The sequence below is a fragment of the Clytia hemisphaerica genome, unplaced genomic scaffold (assembly GCF_902728285.1).
Source record: "Clytia hemisphaerica strain Z4C2 unplaced genomic scaffold, Clytia hemisphaerica genome assembly, whole genome shotgun sequence".
NCBI lineage: Eukaryota > Metazoa > Cnidaria > Hydrozoa > Leptothecata > Clytiidae > Clytia > Clytia hemisphaerica.
Window position 1 is genome coordinate 291,700 of NW_027103950.1, and position 22,331 is coordinate 314,030.

Genomic DNA, 22,331 nt, shown 5'->3' on the forward strand with positions numbered 1-22,331 from the left:
TGGATGTGTTTGTACGAGTTCCAATCCTATCAACCTTTGTGTTAATCTCTTTTGCACGTTAATTGCATCGTTTGACAAAAGATATATAACAGCTTGCACGTATCTTAATTGAGCCGTGTTGAATTGTGGGATTGCAACCATTGAGTTTCAAAACCGAAGGCTAGAGGTCAATCTCTAACCTTTCTCAGGCAAGAAAAATTGAAGCCTTAAAATATGCGCCGTATTTTTGATGACGGATTGAATCTAGCAATTCCTTTGTTTTCGAGTGATATATTTTTCAAAATGAAGCGGTAAATTTTAGTTTCAATCTGTCATTTGGGTAAAAACCAGGCGGGTCGCTCAAGGCCGCGCAACTTTGGTAGGATTTGTTGGCTTCAAATCCTACCAAGGAGATTGACCTCTAGCCTTCGGCTTGAAACTCAATGATTGCAACTCGTACAAATGTCAAAAAAAGTGAAAAGTAATAATTATGACGTATGCGTTGCGGGAACGCTATTGAAGTGAGTTTTTAATTGTTTCATGTCGTTGACGCAATCTCTAGGGAGCAGAACTCACTTTTTAATAATACTTGGCTTCAGTTGAATAATTAGTTGAAAACTGAAGCTCAAAGAAAGAGATGAGACGTTTGTTGAGAGTGATGCCATATTGTTTTGGTCGGTTGAACTTCCAAATATCAATATTTTCTTCCAATCTGGTAAGGAACTTTTATCTTTTTTTACTTTATTGAGTATTCTTAAGATCTTATCCTTAAATGTATGAATTGTTGCTATTTTTTCGTTTGCTTTTTGCCAGCCAAAGAAATTAACTCAAATTAAGTATGTAGAATTAGAAATTTAAATTTAAATTTACATTATCAAGTGTCTGTATAACAGTACATATAGTATAGTACACATATCTTATAAAAAATATATATCAGAAGCTGTGACTAAACTTCAAACTTCATATCATTGATGATAAGACCAAGATGAGATCTTGTTTATTTTGTGAGAATTTCTTAAAGTCATTTTCCAGTTTGAATTCTTATAATGGAGCATCATATTGAATCATCCATTAATAATTCAACGTGTCACGTGCGTCAAAGCGAGGCTCGAAAACTGGAAACTAACTTACAGCACGAGATTGAACACTTAAAAGTTTTTGAGTCATAATACGTAGACGGTTTCAAGTCGAGAGCGATCGATTCAATGATATACAATAATCATGAAAAATACTGAGACATCTCTTGGAAATAAAACGGAGGATAAGCTGAAAAATTTCACCATCATAATCTTAATTAGAAAAATGACGACAAAATGTTGATGTTAAAAATTCTATGATGGTGAAATTTTTCGGATTATCCTTCGTTTTATTTTACTTCAAATTATCAGCTGGTCATGGTTTCTCTTGGAAAGTAAGTTTTATCCTTTTTCCATCGATAAACGTTACTGCTTTCACCACATTTTAAAGTAATTTTTTGAAATATGTGTCCGAAAAGAATGTAACATAGAACGTTTTGAAATCATCACCCAGTCATTACCAACTGACGGTAAATGTGGCGAAAAAATCGCAACCTTAGAATGCAGCGAAAAATCAGTGAAAGTGCATTTTTCTCAACTCTTAAAATATAAAATCAGAATTTCAGGGCTAAAATTTTCAATTTTTTATTGGGTTTGCTGAAATTTACAACGTAAGAGTGCTTTTATCGAAAGTTCACCATTCCATTGTATTTCTGCTGTCTTGAAAAACATACCCATAACCGCCACACATAACCGTCTCTAAATTTGCCTGACTGCCCTTTTCCGAGCTAGTGAAAATAAAATTATCAGGTGATGGATGTTAAAGCAAAGTTTGAGTGCTATGTAATCGCTTTGGAAAGACCAAAATGAGAGTTTAGCAATACTTTCTGGCTTGATTTGAGTATTTAAAAAAAACCTGTTGAAGCTATTATAAAATTGGGATATTCCAGAAATATTCGGCAGCCCCTATGTTGAGGAGGTGTGACGTCCAGGGTGGTCTGGAAACAAAAAATCTCGGGTTTTTCTGGTTTTCTGGGAAAAAATCTACTGAATCACCTTGCCCAAAAAAGATCTCGGCATGGGAATAAAATCAGAATAGCCCATTGTTAAATTGTATATCAATAAATAAAAACATTTTTCTTTCTAGCTAGCTTCGGTTTATTATTCGAACGACATTCTGATAACGTGATACTTCGAGACGAATATGGACGAATATGATCATTTCAACCAAATAAAAGCAGCTATGAAAGTTCCATTTGATTGAAGTCTTCTAATATAGGTAAGCTTTCTTTTCATTTTTTTTATCATCATTGGCCCATTGAAACTTTTAACCCAGTGGGAAAGAGTGGGGAGCTGAAAATTCGAGCTTTGATGGGAATTTTCTTTGATTGTAATAAGATTAGTTTTGTCGATGTGGAAGCAAGGTTGGTTCGTATTTTCCCCAATATTTTTTTCTTTTTCTTTTTTGTTACGAGGGTTTTGCATTTTTCGCTTTTGACAAAGTTTGAAATTGCTACTCTTGTTAGCTCTTCTTTGTTTTATGGTAAATGAATGATCGATTCTTGCAAATTTTGAGTTTATGGTTTTTTGAGGTGAGAAACAATTTTTCGAGAATTAAGCGTCGTCATGAAGACTTCTACAGCCTTCAATTATTACAAAGCGTCTTTTTAAATAAATTAACTCAATACTCAATCTTCACCAAAGGGTTTTATCATTTGGGATAAGAAATCTTATCCCCTCAGGGTTTGAAGAAGCCAAAAAGCATCCTAAGCGTCTTTAGAGAATAGGTTAAGATAAAGTCCTGACAATAGCACCAACACTTTGGTCAGACGATAGTTTTCACTAAAGTTTGGCTTAAGGTTTGGTGCGAAGAAAGGCAAAGGCTAAAATTGCCCACGTGAGGAGGTTTTCCTCCTCCGTGGTTCATTTGGCAATTCCCTTGGGAGTTTGGAGAACAAAAGAATAATTATCATAACAATGGTTGCATAATGAACCTCGTGGCTTTTTTATTCTTTTGATAAGAATGTTTTTCTGCAGGCAACTATTTTGTCTACTAGTACTGTTTTATTGAAACGTTTTAAAAAAGTTTCAACTTTGAAGGTTTTTATCTTATTAGAACATTGTATCAAAAAATTGACTAAAGTTTTATTTCAAACTGAGAATTAGCTTTAAAATGTGCTTTTATTTCGAACATTTTCCTGTGAACTCCCTTCCCAACCACAAATTCACAATTCATGCATTATATATTTAATTTTACAGTAGGATGAATAAACTTTCCTGACGCATTTTTGAGATATCTCTACTGTTTTTAACCGGGCAAATTACAGGGTGGCCACGCATGCTGGAAAAACTGGAAAACCTGGAAAAACTGGAAGAATGGCCTTTTTCAGAAAATTAGCTGGAAAAACTGGAAATGGGTACATTTTTCAAACAGGAAAGCTGGAAAAACTGGAAAAGTTTTTTTGATAGTTTAAGTTTTTGATAGTCTTTCTTGACTAACCCAATTTTCCAATTTTGAATCGAATCTTTTCATTCAGTAAGTATAACTTTGTCTGCCTTTCTCTTTTCACCCGGGTTGCTTCTTGTACACTGTACTTTAAATCACAGTGAAGGAGAAGAATATATATTTCGCTGACCAAGGGAGTAACTCAAAAGTGGGGAACTACTTAGAACTCTAAAATTTCTAAAAATTTTGGGGGCACCTAAACTTTTTGGGGGTACCTGAACCCTGGAGGACCCTGTGGCTTAGATCTGTATAATCGATTTGAAAGAAATGTCTATTGAAAATCTAGAAGTACCAGTGGATACCCCTTAAAACCTACAAAGCCACCTTATCTTAGCCACCAAACTTGATTTAATATTGTTCAGTTCACTTTTTTGCAACCTTATATGTACTTTCATAATCACAAAAAAACCTAATTTCGAGAATTTCACTTATCAAAAAGTGTTATAAAATTCGAAGTTATCAAAATTTTAGTAAGAATCCCTCCAAAAAATTAAGTTTCTCGGACCTAGAGACTACACAATTGTATTTAAGGTCATAAAACCTATACTTTTTGGTACCCATACTTATGGCAGGTATGAAATATTCATTTTCTTTTTCATGGTTAGACCCGGGAGAAATCTTGAGGCCCTCAAAGTTCTAATTTAGGTTTTAAGGTGTATTTTGATTCTAACATACAGTCTTGAAAATATTTAAGTCCTAATGATCTAATTGCAATATTAGTTGCTTTGCAGTGAACCACTGTTCAAAATTTGAGACCAAAAGGACTATTATATAAAAAGTAATTGGAGAAAAACCATTTTGTAGGAACCATAGACCAGAGGAATGTAAAGAGATGGAAAAACAGCTTCTTGAAAACAATGGAAAAACGGCTCGTCATATACCAGGTCTCTTGCCCTTAAGGGAGTTTATGTCGAGTAAATAAGTTTCTTTTGTTGTCGCTATAAAAAAATCTGCATAATTAGCGTGTTGTGACAAAATTCTTTTGTTTCAAGCCTGATTATGCGCAAACTTTTAGGGCTTATATTTTGGGTACACCTCTCCTATACGAAAAGGTACCTATATCTTCTTGCTCAGAATTTCCTAGCGATTCTACTGATATAACCGCATCATGACCGCACCATAATATGGAAAGCTAGAGCTCGAGAAAATTATAACTTCATCTTGATTTTACTCGACTTCTGACAGTTTTACAAGAACCGATTTAATATCATTGCATTAAGAATTTTTTTTGCTATACATTGGTAAAAATATTGCTCCTTATTCTTAAAAATTGAACTAGTAATCGGCAAAAAAGGAAAAAAGGAAAAACAAATTTTCATTTTTATCATCAAATCATGTAGAAACCGTCCGATTTGTATGGCGAGCCGTCTTTTCTGGACTTTCATTTAATGAAATCAACGTTTTTACAATAGAATTTTCAATAGAAGTGATCGTTGAACTTTGAGTAATCAGAAAAGCTGTTTTTCCATCTCTTCACATTCCTCTGCATAGACAGCGTACTTTCAACACAAAAAGTTTCAGCCTAAAATCCCACCTAAATTTTCAGATAGAGGGTATCTCTATTTTTGTAGGTTTTAAGGGGTATCCAATGGTAATAATTTTGCACTCGCTTATAGCTGGAAAAAAGGACAGGTTTTTTGGTGAAGGCTGGAAAAAGGTACATTTTCCAGCTCAAAATACCTGGAAAAAAGGATATTTTGACCAAAAAAGCTGGATTTTTCATCTAAAATAAGTGTGGCCACCCTGAATTAGTAAAATTTTTGTGCTACATACAGATACATAGTCATCACATAACTATTAAGTTAAAGTTACTTTTGTACCTATCCAAAATCTCGGTCTTTTTCAGTTGTGGCATTAGGAAAGTTTTTCGTATTTTCGCGCTGTCGAAGATAGAGCAAAAACTAGTTTCTATACAAAAGTGCACGAAGGTTGCCTGATACAAAATAAACAGATGAATGTTTATAGAACAATAATATCTAATTAAAAAATTCCTTCTGTGAGGATGCCTATATAGGAGAATACACTTTTTCTAACCCAAATTTTAGAAAAATATACATCACGTGATCGATTCTGTCCAATAGAAGGTTGCAAATGAAGCAAGTTTTTATTTAATTGCACTTTTTACGATGAAAATGTCATTAATATTTTTACAACCGTAACACGGATGTTTTTTGAGAATCAAGGCAAGTTGGTTATCTATTATTTTTACATCGTTGGTCAAACAGAAGACAAAGGAAGCGTACCCAATATGCAAGTTACCATGGCCATGATACTGCAGAAAAGACCCTGAGCGTTTTGAAACGACATGATACGATAAAATACCGAAACTTGTTATTCTATATTACCATCCAACGCAGTCGAACGAACAAACGAAATGTAGGAAAACGAATAAAAGTTTCCTGAAGCGGGCAGAGAATTAATCCATGGCATCGCCTGATCGAAAAAAGCAAAAGAACTTCTGTTTGGCCATAAAGAGAACGACAGGTTTTCATCCAGATAGGGGCTAATCGAAATCTAAAAGCGATCTCACTTCGTGCCCTCTGTCACCCGCTGCGCTGTTGGTACGCTTACGAAAGTCACTACAACAAGGACATTGTGCACACCTACAACATCAACATGCAATCTAAAAATTTACTATATAACCACCCATCACACTGTCATGATGAGTTTATGAGCTAACATTTTATAACTATTGTTATAGGAACCAACTGCAAGGCCAGCTTATGCAGCATTTAATTGTAATATGAGGCTTAGTGAAAGAATTTAAAAAATTCAAAAACTTCTATGTTTAGTGTGAAGAGATTGCAAAATTTAACGCACGTATCGTAATGGTAAACATTCTGATTTTTTACGGGAACGAGGTATGTTGCCATGTTGTATTGAAGAAGCTATGTAAACATGTCTCGACATTCTAAGTCGATCGTTCGTTAAATAATGTTTTAATTAATGAAAAAAGTCAACCACGAATTTGTCGTTAATTACATTGTATATCACTTTATGCTTGTGCCCTGAATTATACAATGCCCAAGATGTCCTGCTTCTTCTAGCGTTGGACTCCAGATTTGATCTCAAATCCAAATTTAGTGTTAACATAATACCAGCTCTGTCCTGTGCTGAAAGACGACTAACATTAAATTGCAAATAAATATCGTTTCATTTCTTCTTTTAAGGGTTTTAGTTGGACAGTTACAATAGTTACAGTATAACATAATCATGAAGTCTATAATCTATTATTGTTCTATTTTAATTGTGGGATTAATTAATATCATATAATGACACCTTTGTATCCCTTATGCTATATAAAATTTACGTATGTAACAATATAATAATAACTACTTTGAAATAAATTGGACTAAAGGCATAGACCTGATTTTGAAAACGACCGTATGTTCGGCCAAAAATCAGGTCTCTAAAATCGGATCCTTACAGTGGAGGAAAAATTTGGCTGAAAATCGACCCTTATAGTGTGATTCTTCGAAATTTTGTGCCGTTTCCAGGGCAAAATTTTTTAAATTTTTTAAAATTTTACCACAAAATTTGGTATTTTCTCAAATTTTCAACCGTTAAAGTGCACTTTTTCCCACTTGCTCACAAAATAACCTTTACAGTGCATTTTTCTGCTGCACCACATCTGTAAATAAAAACAAGATAAACAAGTTCATTATTAAATAACCTGTCCAACCCGAAACAGATTATGTTCACTTAGGGTGGAATAGAACAGGGGGTTTGGAAATAGCTGCAAATTTTAATCGACAAAAAGACTCAATTATTAGTTTTGATCAAGCATACTTTAAAAAAATGATGATGATAATTTTAGAAATAGTATTTAAAAACCCAAAAAGGGCTTGCAAAATAAATTAACAAGCAGGGGGGTTATCGAGCACTTGAGAGTACAAAATTTGTCAGTTTTGTTTTGCATCATCTATCCTCATAAATAACTTCTTTACCCCAGAATTTTACAACAAAATAATATTAGGTTTTATTGACTTTGAAATTTCGTCAAATTTTAGGGGGGGGTAAAGGATTTTGCCTGTGACGTCAGTGTTTGAGTCCTCAAAAATTTGAAATGGACCAGGTTTAGTTGCGTTGCATAAAAAATATTACGAGTCCTAAGGGGTTTGTCACTACTATTTTTAAAATATTGCAAATTGACGCAAAAGTGTTGAAAAAAAAGACTTGTATGTCATTTCTCTAGTATATTTCGTTCAGAATATGCTTGAACTTAGTACAGGCTAAATGTGCCTAAAGCATTGAGTTTAAAGCCCGGGCTTATACTTCATTTGCCAAAAGTCATTATCATTATACACAAAGGCGTACAAGCATGAGACTTTGCTCAGTTGTAGTTTATGGATGAAAAATGGATTCAAATCTCAGACCCAAAAAATTGGCACCTGTTTGTTTTACAGACCAGAACAGGTTCCCAGGCTAAAATCGAAGAAGTTTATTTCTATCAAATTAAATAAATGAAATGGCCAATTTTTGACGTTTTCCAATTCATTCTTACAAAACGTCTGAAATATATTTTAACTAATTATTGAATAATTTCTGAAGGACTTTTGAGTTTTATAGTTGGGAATAATGTAATCCTTATTTTTTTCACGAACGACATTTTTCATTAAATTGAAGTAAAAAATAGAATTTAAAAGATCAAAGAAAGTCTTTGATTTTTTTATTAAATATTTCCTTTCCAGAAGGAAATATTTGTTAAAACGGTAATTTTTCTCCTTCTCCTCCTCCTTCTCCTTCTTCAAGTTTAACGCCGGTTTTGGTCAATTTCGTGAGTTTGTACATGAGTCTCTTTTTAAATCAAGCTCCGGCGGTAAAAACAGTATGATGTTCTTTTTTCGAGGCGGAAGACGTCATTTTTTCAAGACACGTCGTAGGAAATATGCGTACGGTGGTTTATTCTCCTTGCCGATCGGAAAACGTCGCCCGGTTCGAAAGCGTATTGTTGATCGGACCATACTGCTTTTTAACAGTCATAACAAAGATGGAGGCAAAAAATAGACAACAAATGTTGCTCTTTCGCTATTTTTCTTTGGTTTTTATGCTTTCATGAGTTGAATTGGATCATGTTTTTTGTACGATTGTCTGGATTTGATGTTTCGTTTACATACTCTTGGTGTGAGAGATACAATCTCTTATCTTGATGGTCTTGGAAAAACAGGACATTTTGTCAACTTTCACATTCACAACAAGCTAACTTCAATTTTGCCTGTATATTTATCTAAAGTAATATTGTGGATAAATCTGACCATGTTATACCTGAAAAAAAATACTTGCGACATCAAAAAAGTTTGAATTCACTTTTATGGTATGCACCACCCAATGCGCAATGCCAATGGTCAGATGGCGATGATATGGTTGGTGACGAACTATGATTTAGCTAGTTTGAGCTAAAAATTTAAACATGGAGCAAAATTGACTGGTTAATGATTGAATTTCCCTTGGTGTTTTTATCTACAACAATGAATTAACTGGTTAGTGACAGTTGGTGAAAACTCTTTTTGTGGGGAAAATTCTGTTGCGGTTCACAGAACTGTAATTTCAAACTTTTTAAGCTGATATAACCGGAACACCTTGGCCAATATGAAGAATGTTAACTTTGATTGTATTGAATATGGAATTAAACAATTGGAATCATTGTCTTGAACTTGGTACTTGGAGATTTTCTTCCCCATGCATTTATAATGTGGAAAACTTTGGTCGTGGAGATTTTTTCCACGTGCATTTTAAACGTGGAAACTTTTGTTGTGAATTTGGAAATTTTCGTCCCCGTGCATTTAAAATGTGGAAAACTTTGGTTGTGAATTTGTAGATTGTTTTCCACGTGCGTTTTAAAGGCAAAAGGTTGAAACTTTTCTTATAAATTTGGAGATTTCTTACATGTGCATTTAAACAATGGAAAACTTTTGTTATGAATTTATTTTCTTCAATACGCGTTGAAAACGTGGAAAACTTTATAAATTTGGAGATTTCTTACACGTACATTTAAAAGATGGAAAACATTTGTTATGAATATATATTTTCTTCAATGTGCGTTTAAAACTTTACATTTTCTTCCACATATGCATTTAAAAAATGAAGAAAACTTTGTTCTCAATTGACAATTTTTTCAAGTGATTTCCTGGCCTGGCATGACAACTGTTTTCCTTCTTGTCATTCTTTCATTTCAGATATTTCCCCTTTTTGGCTAATATTTCTGGCAATAAGCGCTTAAAATAAAATGATATAATTATGCACTATCCCAAGGCCTTTTGATGTGTTCAATAACACAACACTCTACTCAACAGCAGTCAGGCTGGAACTTCGATTTTTGAGGATTACGATTTTACCAGCTTTTTAGCAATTTTTGCCTTGCTAACCCAAATCTCGCAACCTCTTTACCTTAAAGGAAGATCGAAGTTAGAGTTTTTCAGCGTTCCGAAAAAAACGCAAAGCAGAAATTTTTTCATCTTCACAGGATCGATTCTCAACAACAAAATACATTATTTGGTCTTTGGGTTTGTTTCTGACGTTTTTCCTTCAAAGGGCAATCTCCATTAACCCGACCTCAACCCCCGACCCTGACCCTTGAAAAAGACCGACCCTCGACCCTTGGAAAAAAGCCGACCCTCGACCAAAATACAATAAAAAGCCGACCCTGGGTAAAAAAACAGTTTTTTTGGCAGTGTTTTTTTTTAATATAAAAGTTGAGCAGACAAGCAGGAGGATGGGATTAAGGCCGGGATGGGACACATGCTTTTTTATAAGAATAATGAATATGTCGACCTCGTCGCCCCCCCCCCCCGCACCCGGCGGGCGGGTCGTATTATCTGCTTTTTGATGTTTTTACTGTGAGTGGAAGATAATATAATATTAATATCTCTCGTGCATCAACGTAAAACATAAATATTAAGCCTGGGATATATGGATACGAGGCTGATTATGCATGTTGATTATACATGTTGGTCAATAGATGCCCCCGGGGGGGGGGGTCTTGTGAAGAATATTCCCATATCCTCCTCCTCCCCCCACCGACGACTATTCTTGAAGTATTCTTAAAGTGTTCTAATGATCAGTTTTTGGAATATTCATCCAAAAAAGATTTTATAAAAGTCGCTAAAGTATTTTTTTACCCAGGGTCGGCTTTTTAATGTATTTTGGTCGAGGGTCGGCTTTTTTCCAAGGGTCGAGGGTCGGTCTTTTCAAGGGTCAGGGTCGAGGTCGAGGTCGGGTTAATGGAGATTGCCCCTTCAAAGAATATCGATCACTTTCCTTCTCCCCTTGAGTGCGCGAGAAAAAAATGATTAGCTCGCATTCTCGCGCGGGCGAATAAAGATGAGGCGGCAATCTTGCACTGAGGGTGCTACTTAGTTTCCGCCCTATTTTGCGCCAACAATAGAATGGTCCAAATACGGGGGTATTCCAAATGATAAACGATGTCGTTCTGTAAGTGTTTATTTTCTGAGAGATACAAATAGTATATTTAATATTATTAACTTATTTATTTTTAAGTATTTTTGAGCCCGAATTTAAATATCTGGTTAAATAACAAACAAATGATAGCAGTTCTGTTGTTCCTCAAACCCCCATGAAAAGTTTTTTTGCCGACTTAGCTATTTTACAAATTTTGGAAAAGAACTCCCATAGGAATTCCGATACATAACCCGATTGGTTCATTTCGAAACGGCTTCAAGAAAGTCATAATGGCAGATAATTTTAAAAGTTTCTGAGTAAATGTGTGTAATTTATCGATGTTGATGGTTTGTTGGTTCTTTAAAGAAAAAAGATAACAGGTATAGCTTTTTCTAATCCTGGAATATCGAGGTTCCAGCTACACTGAACAGGTGCGACGCCGGGTGACGGCTAGTATAATACTAAAATCCAACTAAAGTCCACCTACTCTCGGGTACCTAATAGCCGGGGAGATTGGAATAAGCGGGGGGGGGGGGTTGGAAAAAATCTCAAAACTTAATAAGCGGGGGGAGGGGGTTGGAATAAAAATGTCCTGGGTGGCAAATTTTTTAAAAGGAGGCTAATAGACCTTTTTTCAAAGAGGCCACCCTGTTGAATAATTATGATTAAAAAAAACAATGATAAAACCATGCATAATGTATACAATATACATGATACAGTAATTATGCATGGCTCTATCATTGTTTTTATGGCTGGAATATAAAATTATTCAACAGGACGTCCTCTTTGAAAAAAGGTCTATACAGCAGAATTGGGACAAAAAAGGGAACTTTCAAAAACATTTTCCCAAAAATTAATAAGCCGTAATCCGTAGGTTTGAACCTTCGTCATCTTAGGAATAATCCTGCAAATACTAGCAATTACATAAACGAATTTTGAAATTCTTGGGGACTTGTGTTGCTTGATGTTATCTGAGATGAAGCACTTTGAAATCTTTTGAGGACATCAATAATTATTTTATCATTTGTAAAGGAAATATTTATCCGCATCTTTGCGGCTCTTGTTCTTATAAAAAATAACAAAAGCGTTTGAACGCAGATGATTCGTAATAAAGATGATCACTTATCTTTGTTTCAGATAAATATTGTTCTCCAAACTCCCAAGGGAATTGCCAAATGAACCACGGAGGAGGAAAACCTCCTCGCGTGGGCAATTTTAGCCTTCACCTGTCTTCGCCTCAACCCTAAAGCCAAACTTTAGTGAAACAATATCGTCTGACCAAAGTATTGGTGCTAGTGTCAGGACTGAGAGGTCACTCAGAATTTTTTTATATAACCTACTCTAAAGACGCTTAGGATGCTTTTTGACTTCTTCAAACCCTGAGGGGATAAGATTTCTTACCCCAAATTACAAAACCCTTTAATGAAGATTAAGCATTGAGTAATAATTAAATGACAAAAAAGAAGGAACTTTTAATTTGAAAGCGACGCTAAACTCTTGAAAATTGACGTGTACCTCAAAAAACTTTTGTTCTCGCAAATTATAGACGAATTAAAAACCACAAATTTGAAATCAAGAGTTTTGAAAACAGTACTGAAAAGAAGCGCTGTCAAAGCGAACGTGTAATTACTGAGGGCACCAATTTTTAAACTTTTCCAATAAATAATTTAGACTCCCGAAAAATATCCAAATACTCTCGAAAATTTTGTCCGAAAAATGGTAAATAAAGATGTCAAAGCGTTTCCAATTGAACATGACCCACTGAGAAAAGTTTGTTTGTCTGTTACAATACCCTCAGAATCCAACACAATGGGCTCTTCCAGAAAAAATCCGTTCATGGGGGGGGGGGGGTGGAGGATGAATTGTCCAGGGGGTATTGAAAAAATTGCAATGTCCAGGGGGTAAATTTTAATGTCCAGGGGTAATTTTTTGTGTCCACGTGGTTGATTTGATGTTTGTCCAGGGGTATAACCCGTGTCCAGGGGATTGAAAATCAAAATGTCCAGGGGTAATTCATGAAAAATATAATATATCCTCCACCCCCATGAACGGATTTTTTCTGGAAGAGCCCAATGGAAGTTACGAATTTTCCTACCGCTTTTCTTTAACTCAACAAAAAAAAAGCATAAGAAACTTACTTGTTGTTAGAGAATTTTTGTCAGTTTGGTGTGCAAATTGATCTCGTTAAGGTCGTGAATAGACGATATCGGCTTAACGTGAAAACGCGCAGATTTGATCTCCGAGAATTCCCTACAATGTTTTGTGCGGAAAAAAGTTCACGGTGAAATTTTTTCCGCACAAAGCATTGTGGGGAATTCTCGGGGGTCCAATCTGAGTTTTTATGTGAAGCCGATATCGTCTATTGGTAAATCTCAGATTGTCAAAACGTTTGGAAATCGTCTCTACACGTAGAACACATTTTGTTTGAAAAAGTTCAATGTTACGAGTGTGGTGGCTTGATTCCAAGCTGAAAAATGAAGTACCTCAAATTACTTTACACACACCCACTGGAAAGATTGGCCGAAATGTCCAATTTCCAAGTGAAAAATTACGCTCTAGTTGTTGTCCCCGCTGAGAATAATCGGCTAAACCAGTCCTCACTGGTCACTGCATAATATTAACTATGATATGCTTGTCTCCCATCTTTTTTGGCTCGAAAACAATGGAATTCAAATCCCCAGCCATAAAAAACATAGCACCATCGAGTCCGTAATTTCTAAGCCAACTGGCTGAAAGTAATCTACCGGGTATGTTAGGGTCTGTGAGAAGAGGATGTAAAAATGATTACAAAATTAGAAAAGTAACTCACTCAATAGAGGTGAATAGATCATCCCGACTGGATTGTCTTGATATCGCCTTCGATTTGGATGCTTTGTTCTATGTTTTAGCCTGCTCCAATCTCCTAACCTCGCTTATTTGATGTGAAGCATTCAGGATTCCGCACGTGGTACTTTTCGAATATTCCATTCAGTGTATCCGTCGATCCGTGTCTCACTGATTTGTCGTGGTCTTAAGTCTAAAAATTTAGAAATAATTAAAATTGAATATCAATACACCCGTCTCACAGCCCCGGTGGAAATTCTTTCTCATAGTGGGATGAAAGCTATTATATGGGGATAGAAACTCAAAATTGTTCAAACACCGCATTCCAAGGATGGTCTTGTTTTAAGTGCAATACTTTCCCATTGAATTTGAAATGGAGTTAGAAAGAGTCAATTTCCCAGTTGGACTGAAATTGTGGGGTATCTTTGCCATCATGGGCGAAATTTTGGCCAAATCTTCCAGTGGGGCTGGGGTCCCAGCGGGTCTGTGTCACAGGAGTGTGTCAATGCTCAAAAATAAGAGCCCACTAATTAAACTTTTCATATTATATATGGAGACCGGTTTAAGACGGTTCAGATACGTATGGCGTGTAAGTTTTGCTAACTCAAATGGCTAGCACCTTATTAAGTATAAGTTAAAACTGTTCAAACCGAAAGGTCCTTCAAAAGTCAAAGGAAAATTACACTACTGTACATGATTCGAGCTTAATCTTGAAATATATCAAAAACATTTTGAAGTAAAAAAAAAGTCCAAAGAAATCTTAATAATCTCCTCCCCTGAAAGACAACAGAAGTACAGTATTTGATTTGTAGATTTTAAAGTTTGCTGACAAAATAATCTTCTCATCTTCGAAGTTTGTAACAGACGTTTGATCGTTTTGACCTCTAAAATACAACTGAAAATACAATTTTTTTCAAGTGTTCCCGAAGAAGCTTTTCATTTCCCTAGAGAGAATACGCCAAAAGTCATCATGTTAGGTTACGTCACTAGTAAGTTGCGGTAGTTATTCATTGAAGTAAACTATTTGATTGGTAGCACATTTTTTCATTAAAACATGCTTGAAGCATTGAGTTTAAGCCTTTGTGGGATTGAATCAAGCGCCTTTTTTTCTGATATGAGATCTTTAAACATATTTTATTTTCAACCCAGCGTGTTTATGATCACGTGTTTTGAATGTCATTTAGTGGCTTTATTTCCCACCCAAAAGATTCATCTCTGGCCTCTTACTAGTATTCAACCATTGACTTTAAAGCCACATCCAAAAAACGTTTACAATAACGCCCGATATAAAGTAAACCAAATTGCCAGATTTTGAAAGATATACTGCTTAAAGGAAATAAGTGGCTTTGAAGTCAGTGGTTTAATACTAGTAAGAAGGGGCTCTCTGGCCTCTAGCCGTCACCCAGCCGTCACCCAGCGTCGCACCCGCCGAGGAGTAGATAAGCTGAACGCATCATAAGCCCTTTAGAATGTCGTAATTATTCATAATTATTGTCAAAGCCACTTATTTCCCAGGTAAAAAGCCGTCCCACGTGTTTTTACAATAACGCCATATATAAAGTAAAACATATCGACAGAGCATTCAAGACCCGTCACTTTAAATGTGGGGCAAATCTTATAAGAGCTTGGGGAAACGAGAAGTTTTTACATGTTGCATTGCACCAACGTGAAAAAAACTTCTCGTGTCTACAAGTCTTTAAAAAGGCATCATCACTTTTTCCTGTTTTAATCTTTTGAACTAAATAGATCTCAGAGGATATAATTACATTTCAAGATGATGGCCAGAGTTAATGAAACTTCAGTCTCTGGATCAACTTTGGATCAACCCAAGGACCTTCCCAGTTTATCCTTTGGAACTATTCCCTCAATAGCGAATGTATGGAATTTGTGAAGCAATGAAAACGTGCCTGGGTTAATTTTATCGTACATCTGTATCATATTAATTATAATAATTTTAATCGTAATATTGTCTAAAATTAAAAAAAAAACTTTGATTTCAAAAATATATACAGGGATCTATACAGATTTAAAATATATCTGAATATAGCAAAATATGCGGAATTATCAAAAACTATTTAAAAATATGCAATATTTTCATCTCTTCATCATTAATTTCAGCATATTTGACTTTAAAAATAATCAGCCCTTTTTTCAAACATACTCTTGAATTTCCAATCGAGTCTTTAACACAGAATGATTCAAACAGAATGGCTAAACTTTTTCCCACCAAACAAAAAATGAATTACAACCTAGGTCATCATCCCCGTATCTCAAATCAAAAAATTTCCATGGAATTGAGCGAACTTCTTGATAGGATATGCTGTTGACGGTTTTTCTGGGCCATAATTCTTTATCATTAGCTTTTAAAGTCTGTTCCGTATCTTGTCTTCATTTTTAAATCTAAAGATCTATATTTATGGAGTGTGATTTTTTTCGTGCCTTGCGTGCTTTCGTGCCCTTCGTGCCTTTTGAAAAAAAGTTCGTGCCTTTGAAAAAAAAGTTCGTGCCTTTCGAAAAAAAGTTCGTGCCTTTCGAAAAAAAGTTCGTGCCTTTTGAAAAAAAGTTCGTGCCTTTCGAAAAAAAGTTCGTGCCTTTCGAAAAAAAGTTCGTGCCTTTTGAAAAAAAGTTCGTGCCTTTGAAAAAAAAGTTCGTGCCTTTTGAAAAAAGTTCGTGCCTTTTGAAAAAAGTTCGTGCCTTTTGAAAAAAGTTCGTGCCTTTCGAAAAAAGTTCGTGCCTTTTGAAAAAAGTTCGTGCCTTTCGAAAAAAAGTTCGTGCCTTTTGAAAATAGTTAATGACAAAAAAAATAACCAGAAGCTTCATGAGGTTAAAAAACTTAGAAGGGTGGGTGGTGATTTAAACTACATACACTTTTTTATTAGAACGCCTTTAAATCGTAGTTTTGGCGAGCAGGGTATACTTATTTTCATAAAATTCATAAAACCCCCGGGGGGGGCACTCGATTTCGAAACGACGGTATGCGCCGCACAAAATCTGCTTTTCAAAATCGTACCCTTACAGTGCAGTACAATATGGTTGAAAAGGTTCCCTTTCAGTGCATTTTCTCTTGATTTACTCAACTCTTTTATAGTGCACTATATTTCTCAGCTGTAAATCTCCGTGAAAGAAGAAGCTCGGGAAATTTTTTGTTTCAAAGAAAAACGGAGAGAATTATTCTTGTCAGCTGTAATTATCAGACAATAGAAAAACCTTTCTTTTTAACAATTATTTTGAATTTGTTTTAAAATTCCACCCTTGCAGTGCATCAGTGCAATCTCACCTGATCTCACAGAAACACACCCTTACAGTGCATTTGGGATGCCGAAAAACCACACCCTTGAGCGCGGCACATGACGTAGGCCAGATTATATGAGTGCCCCCCCCCCCCGGGATAAAAATTCATAACTAACTTTCGATTATTAGAAAAATAATTACATGAATTACACAAATGAGAAAAAAAAAGAAGACATTGCATATTAACGAATGCGCTTTCGAATGTTTATTTCAAGATTCGAATGTTTTGAAAAGACAGGAAAGATAAAAAAGGATATACATGAATTGTCGGGTTTGAGAAGTCAACGTGCAAATTAGCGCGGATGCAAAGAAGAAGTGAAAGAACTAGTAGACGATGCTATCGTCCGTATAATATACTATTTTGATACAATGATATAACATAGTTTGTATATTATAACACGTAATGTTGAGTCTGTGTGCAAAAGGCACGAACTTTTTTCAAAAGGCACGAACTTTTTTTTCAAAGGCACGAACTTTTTTTCAAAAGGCACGAACTTTTTTTTCAAAGGCACAAACTTTTTTTCGAAAGGCACGAACTTTTTTTCAAAAGGCACGAAGGGCACGAAGGCACGCAAGGCACGAAAAAAATCACACTCATATTCATGATATGCACCATTGCAATGTCCTCTAACATTACATCAATACGTCATTTTCAACCAATCAGCTGTTGGGTCCGTGGAAGACATTGCAATGTTGCATATCAGGGTTAGATAAAGTTCTACTTTAAATTGAATTTGTGAAGACTTTACAATTGATGATTTACAAATTTGTCGCATCCATAGCATAAACTTCATTTGTAATTCCGTGCATCTCTTTCTTATTGGCTTCCTTTAATTTCTCTTCCGGACTCATCCCATGGTTTTCCGGATCGTTCCAACTCTGTTTTTCACCGGAACAGAAGATAATGAAGAACGTTCCACCAAAGGCGGCAAGCGAGGCGGCGATCGCAAACACTTTACGATAATTCTCACGAGATGGCTGAAATTAGATAATAACACGATGAAAAAATGAAAAACAGCCTTATTTCAAACTCAGTAGGCCACTGAAAATCAGTACCATGTTTAGCCAATGTGGTCACAACGGGACGATGGTAAATTCGGGTGCCTTACTAACATTGCCAAAAAATGTTCAGTGTTTTAAAAAAGGGTTCTCTAAAAGAGGCATGCAGAAATTTTCTAACTGTTGGCTCTATAGAAGCTATGGTATTATAAAAACGATTTAAAGATTGGTTTATATGAAACAAAATTAGCTCATTTTTTAAAGCTTGTACTGTTCGCAAACAATTGAGTTTAAAGGCCCGGAGGAGCTAGAGAGGAAACTCTTGAATAGGAAGTGGAGCCTCTTATTTTACTATCCAAAACTCGTAATCTGTGTGATTTTCGCAGAAGGTAACTTCCATCGCCATATTTCGATAAAATTGCCGCGTGAAAAAAAACCGTTCCAAAGGTGGCGCAAACATTAAGGCTTCACATTTTTCTTGCTTGAGAAAGGACGAAGATTCCTTCCTCTCTTAGACCTTTGTACTTCAAAAACTCAATACGTAGTTCGAGCGAACCATATTTTGATTCGTAACTTGCTTACGTCATCATTTGTTAAGTAGCCTGTGATGGCAGGTGCCACACCTCCCGGGATTGTTCCGGCTAGGTTTTCGATACCGTATAAAATGCCACTGTAACGAGGTGCCAAATCTAAGTGGTTGATGTTGTATCCAGAGTTGTTCAAGGAGAGCAACCCTATCAAAAGATAAATTGGCAATATCAGTAAGAACATTTGAAAACGGTTTTAATATATTTCATGCATTTTAACTTCAAAATGAATGCAAAAATTTTAGTTTTTCTTACTTTTCACACCCTTACACAGTGTACTTTGGGAATCCTGAAAAACTCACCCCGAAGGTCCGCAAAGATTATCAAAAGTTAGCTGTTTACACCCATAGAATACATGCAGTGCACTTAAGCTTTTATTTTTACATAAGTGATCTTGTTTCAGAAACGTATTTCATATCAGGAAAGTGCCTGCCTTTTGTTATATTATGCTGATATAAGCGAAAAAATATTTTTCTTTTCCTCTTTATCTGACCAATCTTGCTCCACATACGTGTCAATACAATATGAAAAAAGCTTGAAATTAAAATTGGTTAGTAAACAAACGATATCAATATTTAAAAACAAACCCTTTAAGGGCTATGTACTTAAAAAAGGTCAATCACTTGCTTTGAGTACCCCTTAAAAGTTATCCTACCTGTAGCAATGACCATATAAGTAACAGATAAATAAACTTCGTCACATTTCGTATAACTGGTCAATAGTAATAACACAGCCGTTGGATAAAATCCTAAAGAATGGAAAAACAATATTGTTTGAAATCATTGGTTCTCTGAAAGACTCTCTGTGTGCGCTTTTTCATAAGAACGTCAAAAGTTTTTAAAGCCTATTTTCACCATTAGAGTAATTTCGTGCAATCTCTGTGCAAAAACTGTGTTTTTTTAGTCCACAAAGCTTTAAAATGTTCTTTATCTGTTCTTGATATTTTGATCATCGAAGCCTTTTGTTCTTAGAAAGTTTTTTATTTTGAAAAAGGTGATTGCGCTGGGCTACCTTTCAGGAAATATTTGTACATTGGGGGTGGAGGAAGTATTGGATATTTTGTCTGGGTGGTAGTGAAGAATCTGTGAAATTTGCCTTGTTTTAGGGGCAAACTTGCTCTGATTAGGGGTGATTTTGAATGTTCGGGGGTCAACTGATGGTTGTTCGGGGGTCAACTGATGGTTGTCCGGGGGTGAAATCCGTTGTCCGGGGGGTCAAAATTCACAAGATCCGGGGGGTAAATTTCCAAAAAATGTTATATTTTTCACCCCCCCCCCCCCCATATTCTAATTTGTTCTAGAAGAGCGCAATGCAAGATTCAAAGAATAAAGCTAATCATCAATAGAAGATTATTTTGTCCCGTGACACAATTTCCAACTACTATTAAAAAATAGTCGGACTTTGGGGGTTGCATTGCAATAATCTTGGGAACCCCTTTGAAGGCCTTTTCATATCTATACGCTTGTCTATTGTGCCCTTAGTTTTAAAATTAAAAGTTTAACTCCCAGCTGTCAAACACCATAGTTTCAACGCTCATCTCATGTCCATGCAACGTTGGATGAATATTGAAACAACGTTGTGTGCCAGCTTGGTTTCGATTGGTCATTTGGTCATTAGACGATCCAATAATAAAATCTACTCACCAAAGACGGTCATAATTCTTTTAGTTGTTTGTTTGGAGAGTTTGTTGTTTTGCAGAAAATCCGCTAAAAATCCTCCAACGAATTGGAAAATCATTCCAGCAATGTATGGAAGGGCTGATAAAAATCCATTCTATGAAATAAGGGAATTTTGTTGATACTCTCAAATCACAGTACAGTCTGTAGAGCCATAATCCATACAAAAACTCTGGTGTGGAAGCTTATTGCTTCAATTTTTTGTTAGCTTTTTCCTTTGTTAATATCAAAAGATAAAAATTGATTTGATCAGTTTTTGATCATGTTACCAAGTACTCCTCTTGAGATTGGTTTGAGATTTAATCACATGATCAAAAAGCGAGCAAAACAAACTCAAACGCAAGTTCAATTTGTAGGAACAATGAAAAAAAAACAAAAGGCTTCCAGATCGGGGTTTTTTATACGGACTATGGTCGAGCACACTCTCGGTTGATCAAATACAGTCCCAAATTCAAGCTACTAAATCAACAAGTTGTCTTTAAGAAGTTTCTCATCAATAATTTTCATAGTTGACATATTTTAACACTCACCTTTTTAATGTCGAAATTAAGAACATTTTTGAAGTATGACGGTAAACCAGTTAAAACCATGTACCAAACCCAGTTTTTGCAAATATGAGTTATAATAATGGCCCAAACATGAATCGATGAGAAAATAGCACGCCATGGGTACACCAAGTTCTGAAATAGTGAAAAGCTTTCATCGGAATGTAAAATTTTTTGATTTTTTTAACAGTCAGATCAATTTTAATCTTACTGATTTTTATAGAGTACATTTTAAAATATTTGACATTGAAGCTTGTGAATAAAAGATCGGTGAAAGACCGTGCTACAGTGCAGTCGACTCTCTCTAATTCGAATCTCTATTATTCGAATCTTTCTATAATTCGAACTAAATTATTGGTTCCTTCAGCTTTAGTCAGGTTGCTGGACCACTTTTATAGAAAACTTAGTGCGAAGAATCTAAAACCTTGAAAGTGGTTACTCTTTGTCATTCGAATCTTTCTCTAATTCGAATAAAACCTTTTCTCCCTTGAAGCTCGAATTAGAGAGAGTGGACTGTAGTACGTTGTTTTTATTTGCTTTCAGTGTTGCATGTTTAGAGGGATAGATCAAGGGCTATGATCTTTGTCAAAGGGGAAAAACTCAAATTTGATCAGCAAATGCTGAATAATTTATACGTGTCTGTTGTTTTCACCGAGGGGAGGGAGTATGGTGCCGGGTACGAGTCATAAGGGTACCATTTTCTCACCCTCAAAAAAGTCCCTCAAAGGGGTACAAAAACCATTAAAAAGCAATTGAGTCCCTGTAAGGGTTCCAAGATCACGAAAATTAAAAATCAACAATATTCTTGAAACTTTGACTAAGATTTGCAAAACGTTTGATGAAATTTTAGGCAAATAGTATCTCAAAAAATGGACAAAATTTTTGAGATTCAGTCTCTCTGAGGGTCGATTTTCGAACTTTGGCTCGAACATAACCGTCATCTTGCAAACCTAGTACCCCTGGGTCCTCCTGCTCTCTTGACGCTGGTTTCTATATTATCAATGATTCTTAATTAGAAACCAACCCTTAAATTCTAAATTGTTCCTTTAGTGTGGTTTCCACTTACCTTATCAGCATCAGTAGCTTTCTTGACACTGGTTTCTATCATTGTCTTTTCCTCTTGTGAAATTGTAGGATGTTGACTTGGCGAGTCATGAACCAGGAAAATCCACAAGAACAGCCAAACGAAGCTGATAATCGCTAAAAGGATTGAAGAAGGTATCATTAGAAAGTTCAACTTTTTCTTATTCTCGATATTCATGACGTAATCTTTTACATTGAAACACACAAAAAACACCGATCGTTTGCTACCAGTTTCATTGTTTGAGTTTAAAACTGGTCGCAAACGCCCGGTGTTTTTCGTGTGTTTCCGTATAAAAGATAGCGTCATGAATATCAAGAATAGGTCAAAACATTTTCTAAGAGTTAGATGAACGTTTTCACGTTTCGACCAAAAAAAAAAACACAGTTGACGCTCTCTAATTCGATTTTCAAGGAGAATTGGATTTTCA

At 35.5% G+C, this 22,331-nt stretch overlaps 1 protein-coding gene and 1 long non-coding RNA gene across 3 annotated transcripts in view; one reads left to right on the forward strand and one right to left on the reverse strand.

The window, feature by feature from the left end:
* The first annotated feature begins 617 nt into the window (after positions 1-617).
* Positions 618-22,025, forward strand: LOC136810097 (uncharacterized). The gene is made up of 3 exons (XR_010847060.1): positions 618-694; positions 2,147-2,274; positions 21,955-22,025. It is a non-coding gene; the product is annotated as an uncharacterized lncRNA (long non-coding RNA).
* The window catches only part of LOC136810093 (sialin-like), an 80,034-nt gene continuing 73,340 nt past the window's right edge, over positions 15,638-22,331 (reverse strand). Inside the window, exons 7-13 of one of the 2 annotated variants that reach the window (XM_067066668.1) lie at positions 21,887-22,020; positions 20,806-20,955; positions 20,243-20,372; positions 19,255-19,347; positions 18,595-18,746; positions 17,608-17,991; positions 15,638-16,130 (exon numbers count right to left, since the gene is read on the reverse strand). In XM_067066668.1, the coding sequence (XP_066922769.1) occupies positions 17,773-17,991; positions 18,595-18,746; positions 19,255-19,347; positions 20,243-20,372; positions 20,806-20,955; positions 21,887-22,020 (878 nt within the window). In that variant the 3' untranslated portion in view covers positions 15,638-16,130; positions 17,608-17,772. The remainder of the gene's footprint in view (positions 16,131-17,607; positions 17,992-18,594; positions 18,747-19,254; positions 19,348-20,242; positions 20,373-20,805; positions 20,956-21,886; positions 22,021-22,331) is intronic. The other variant, XM_067066667.1, reaches the window with a different exon arrangement.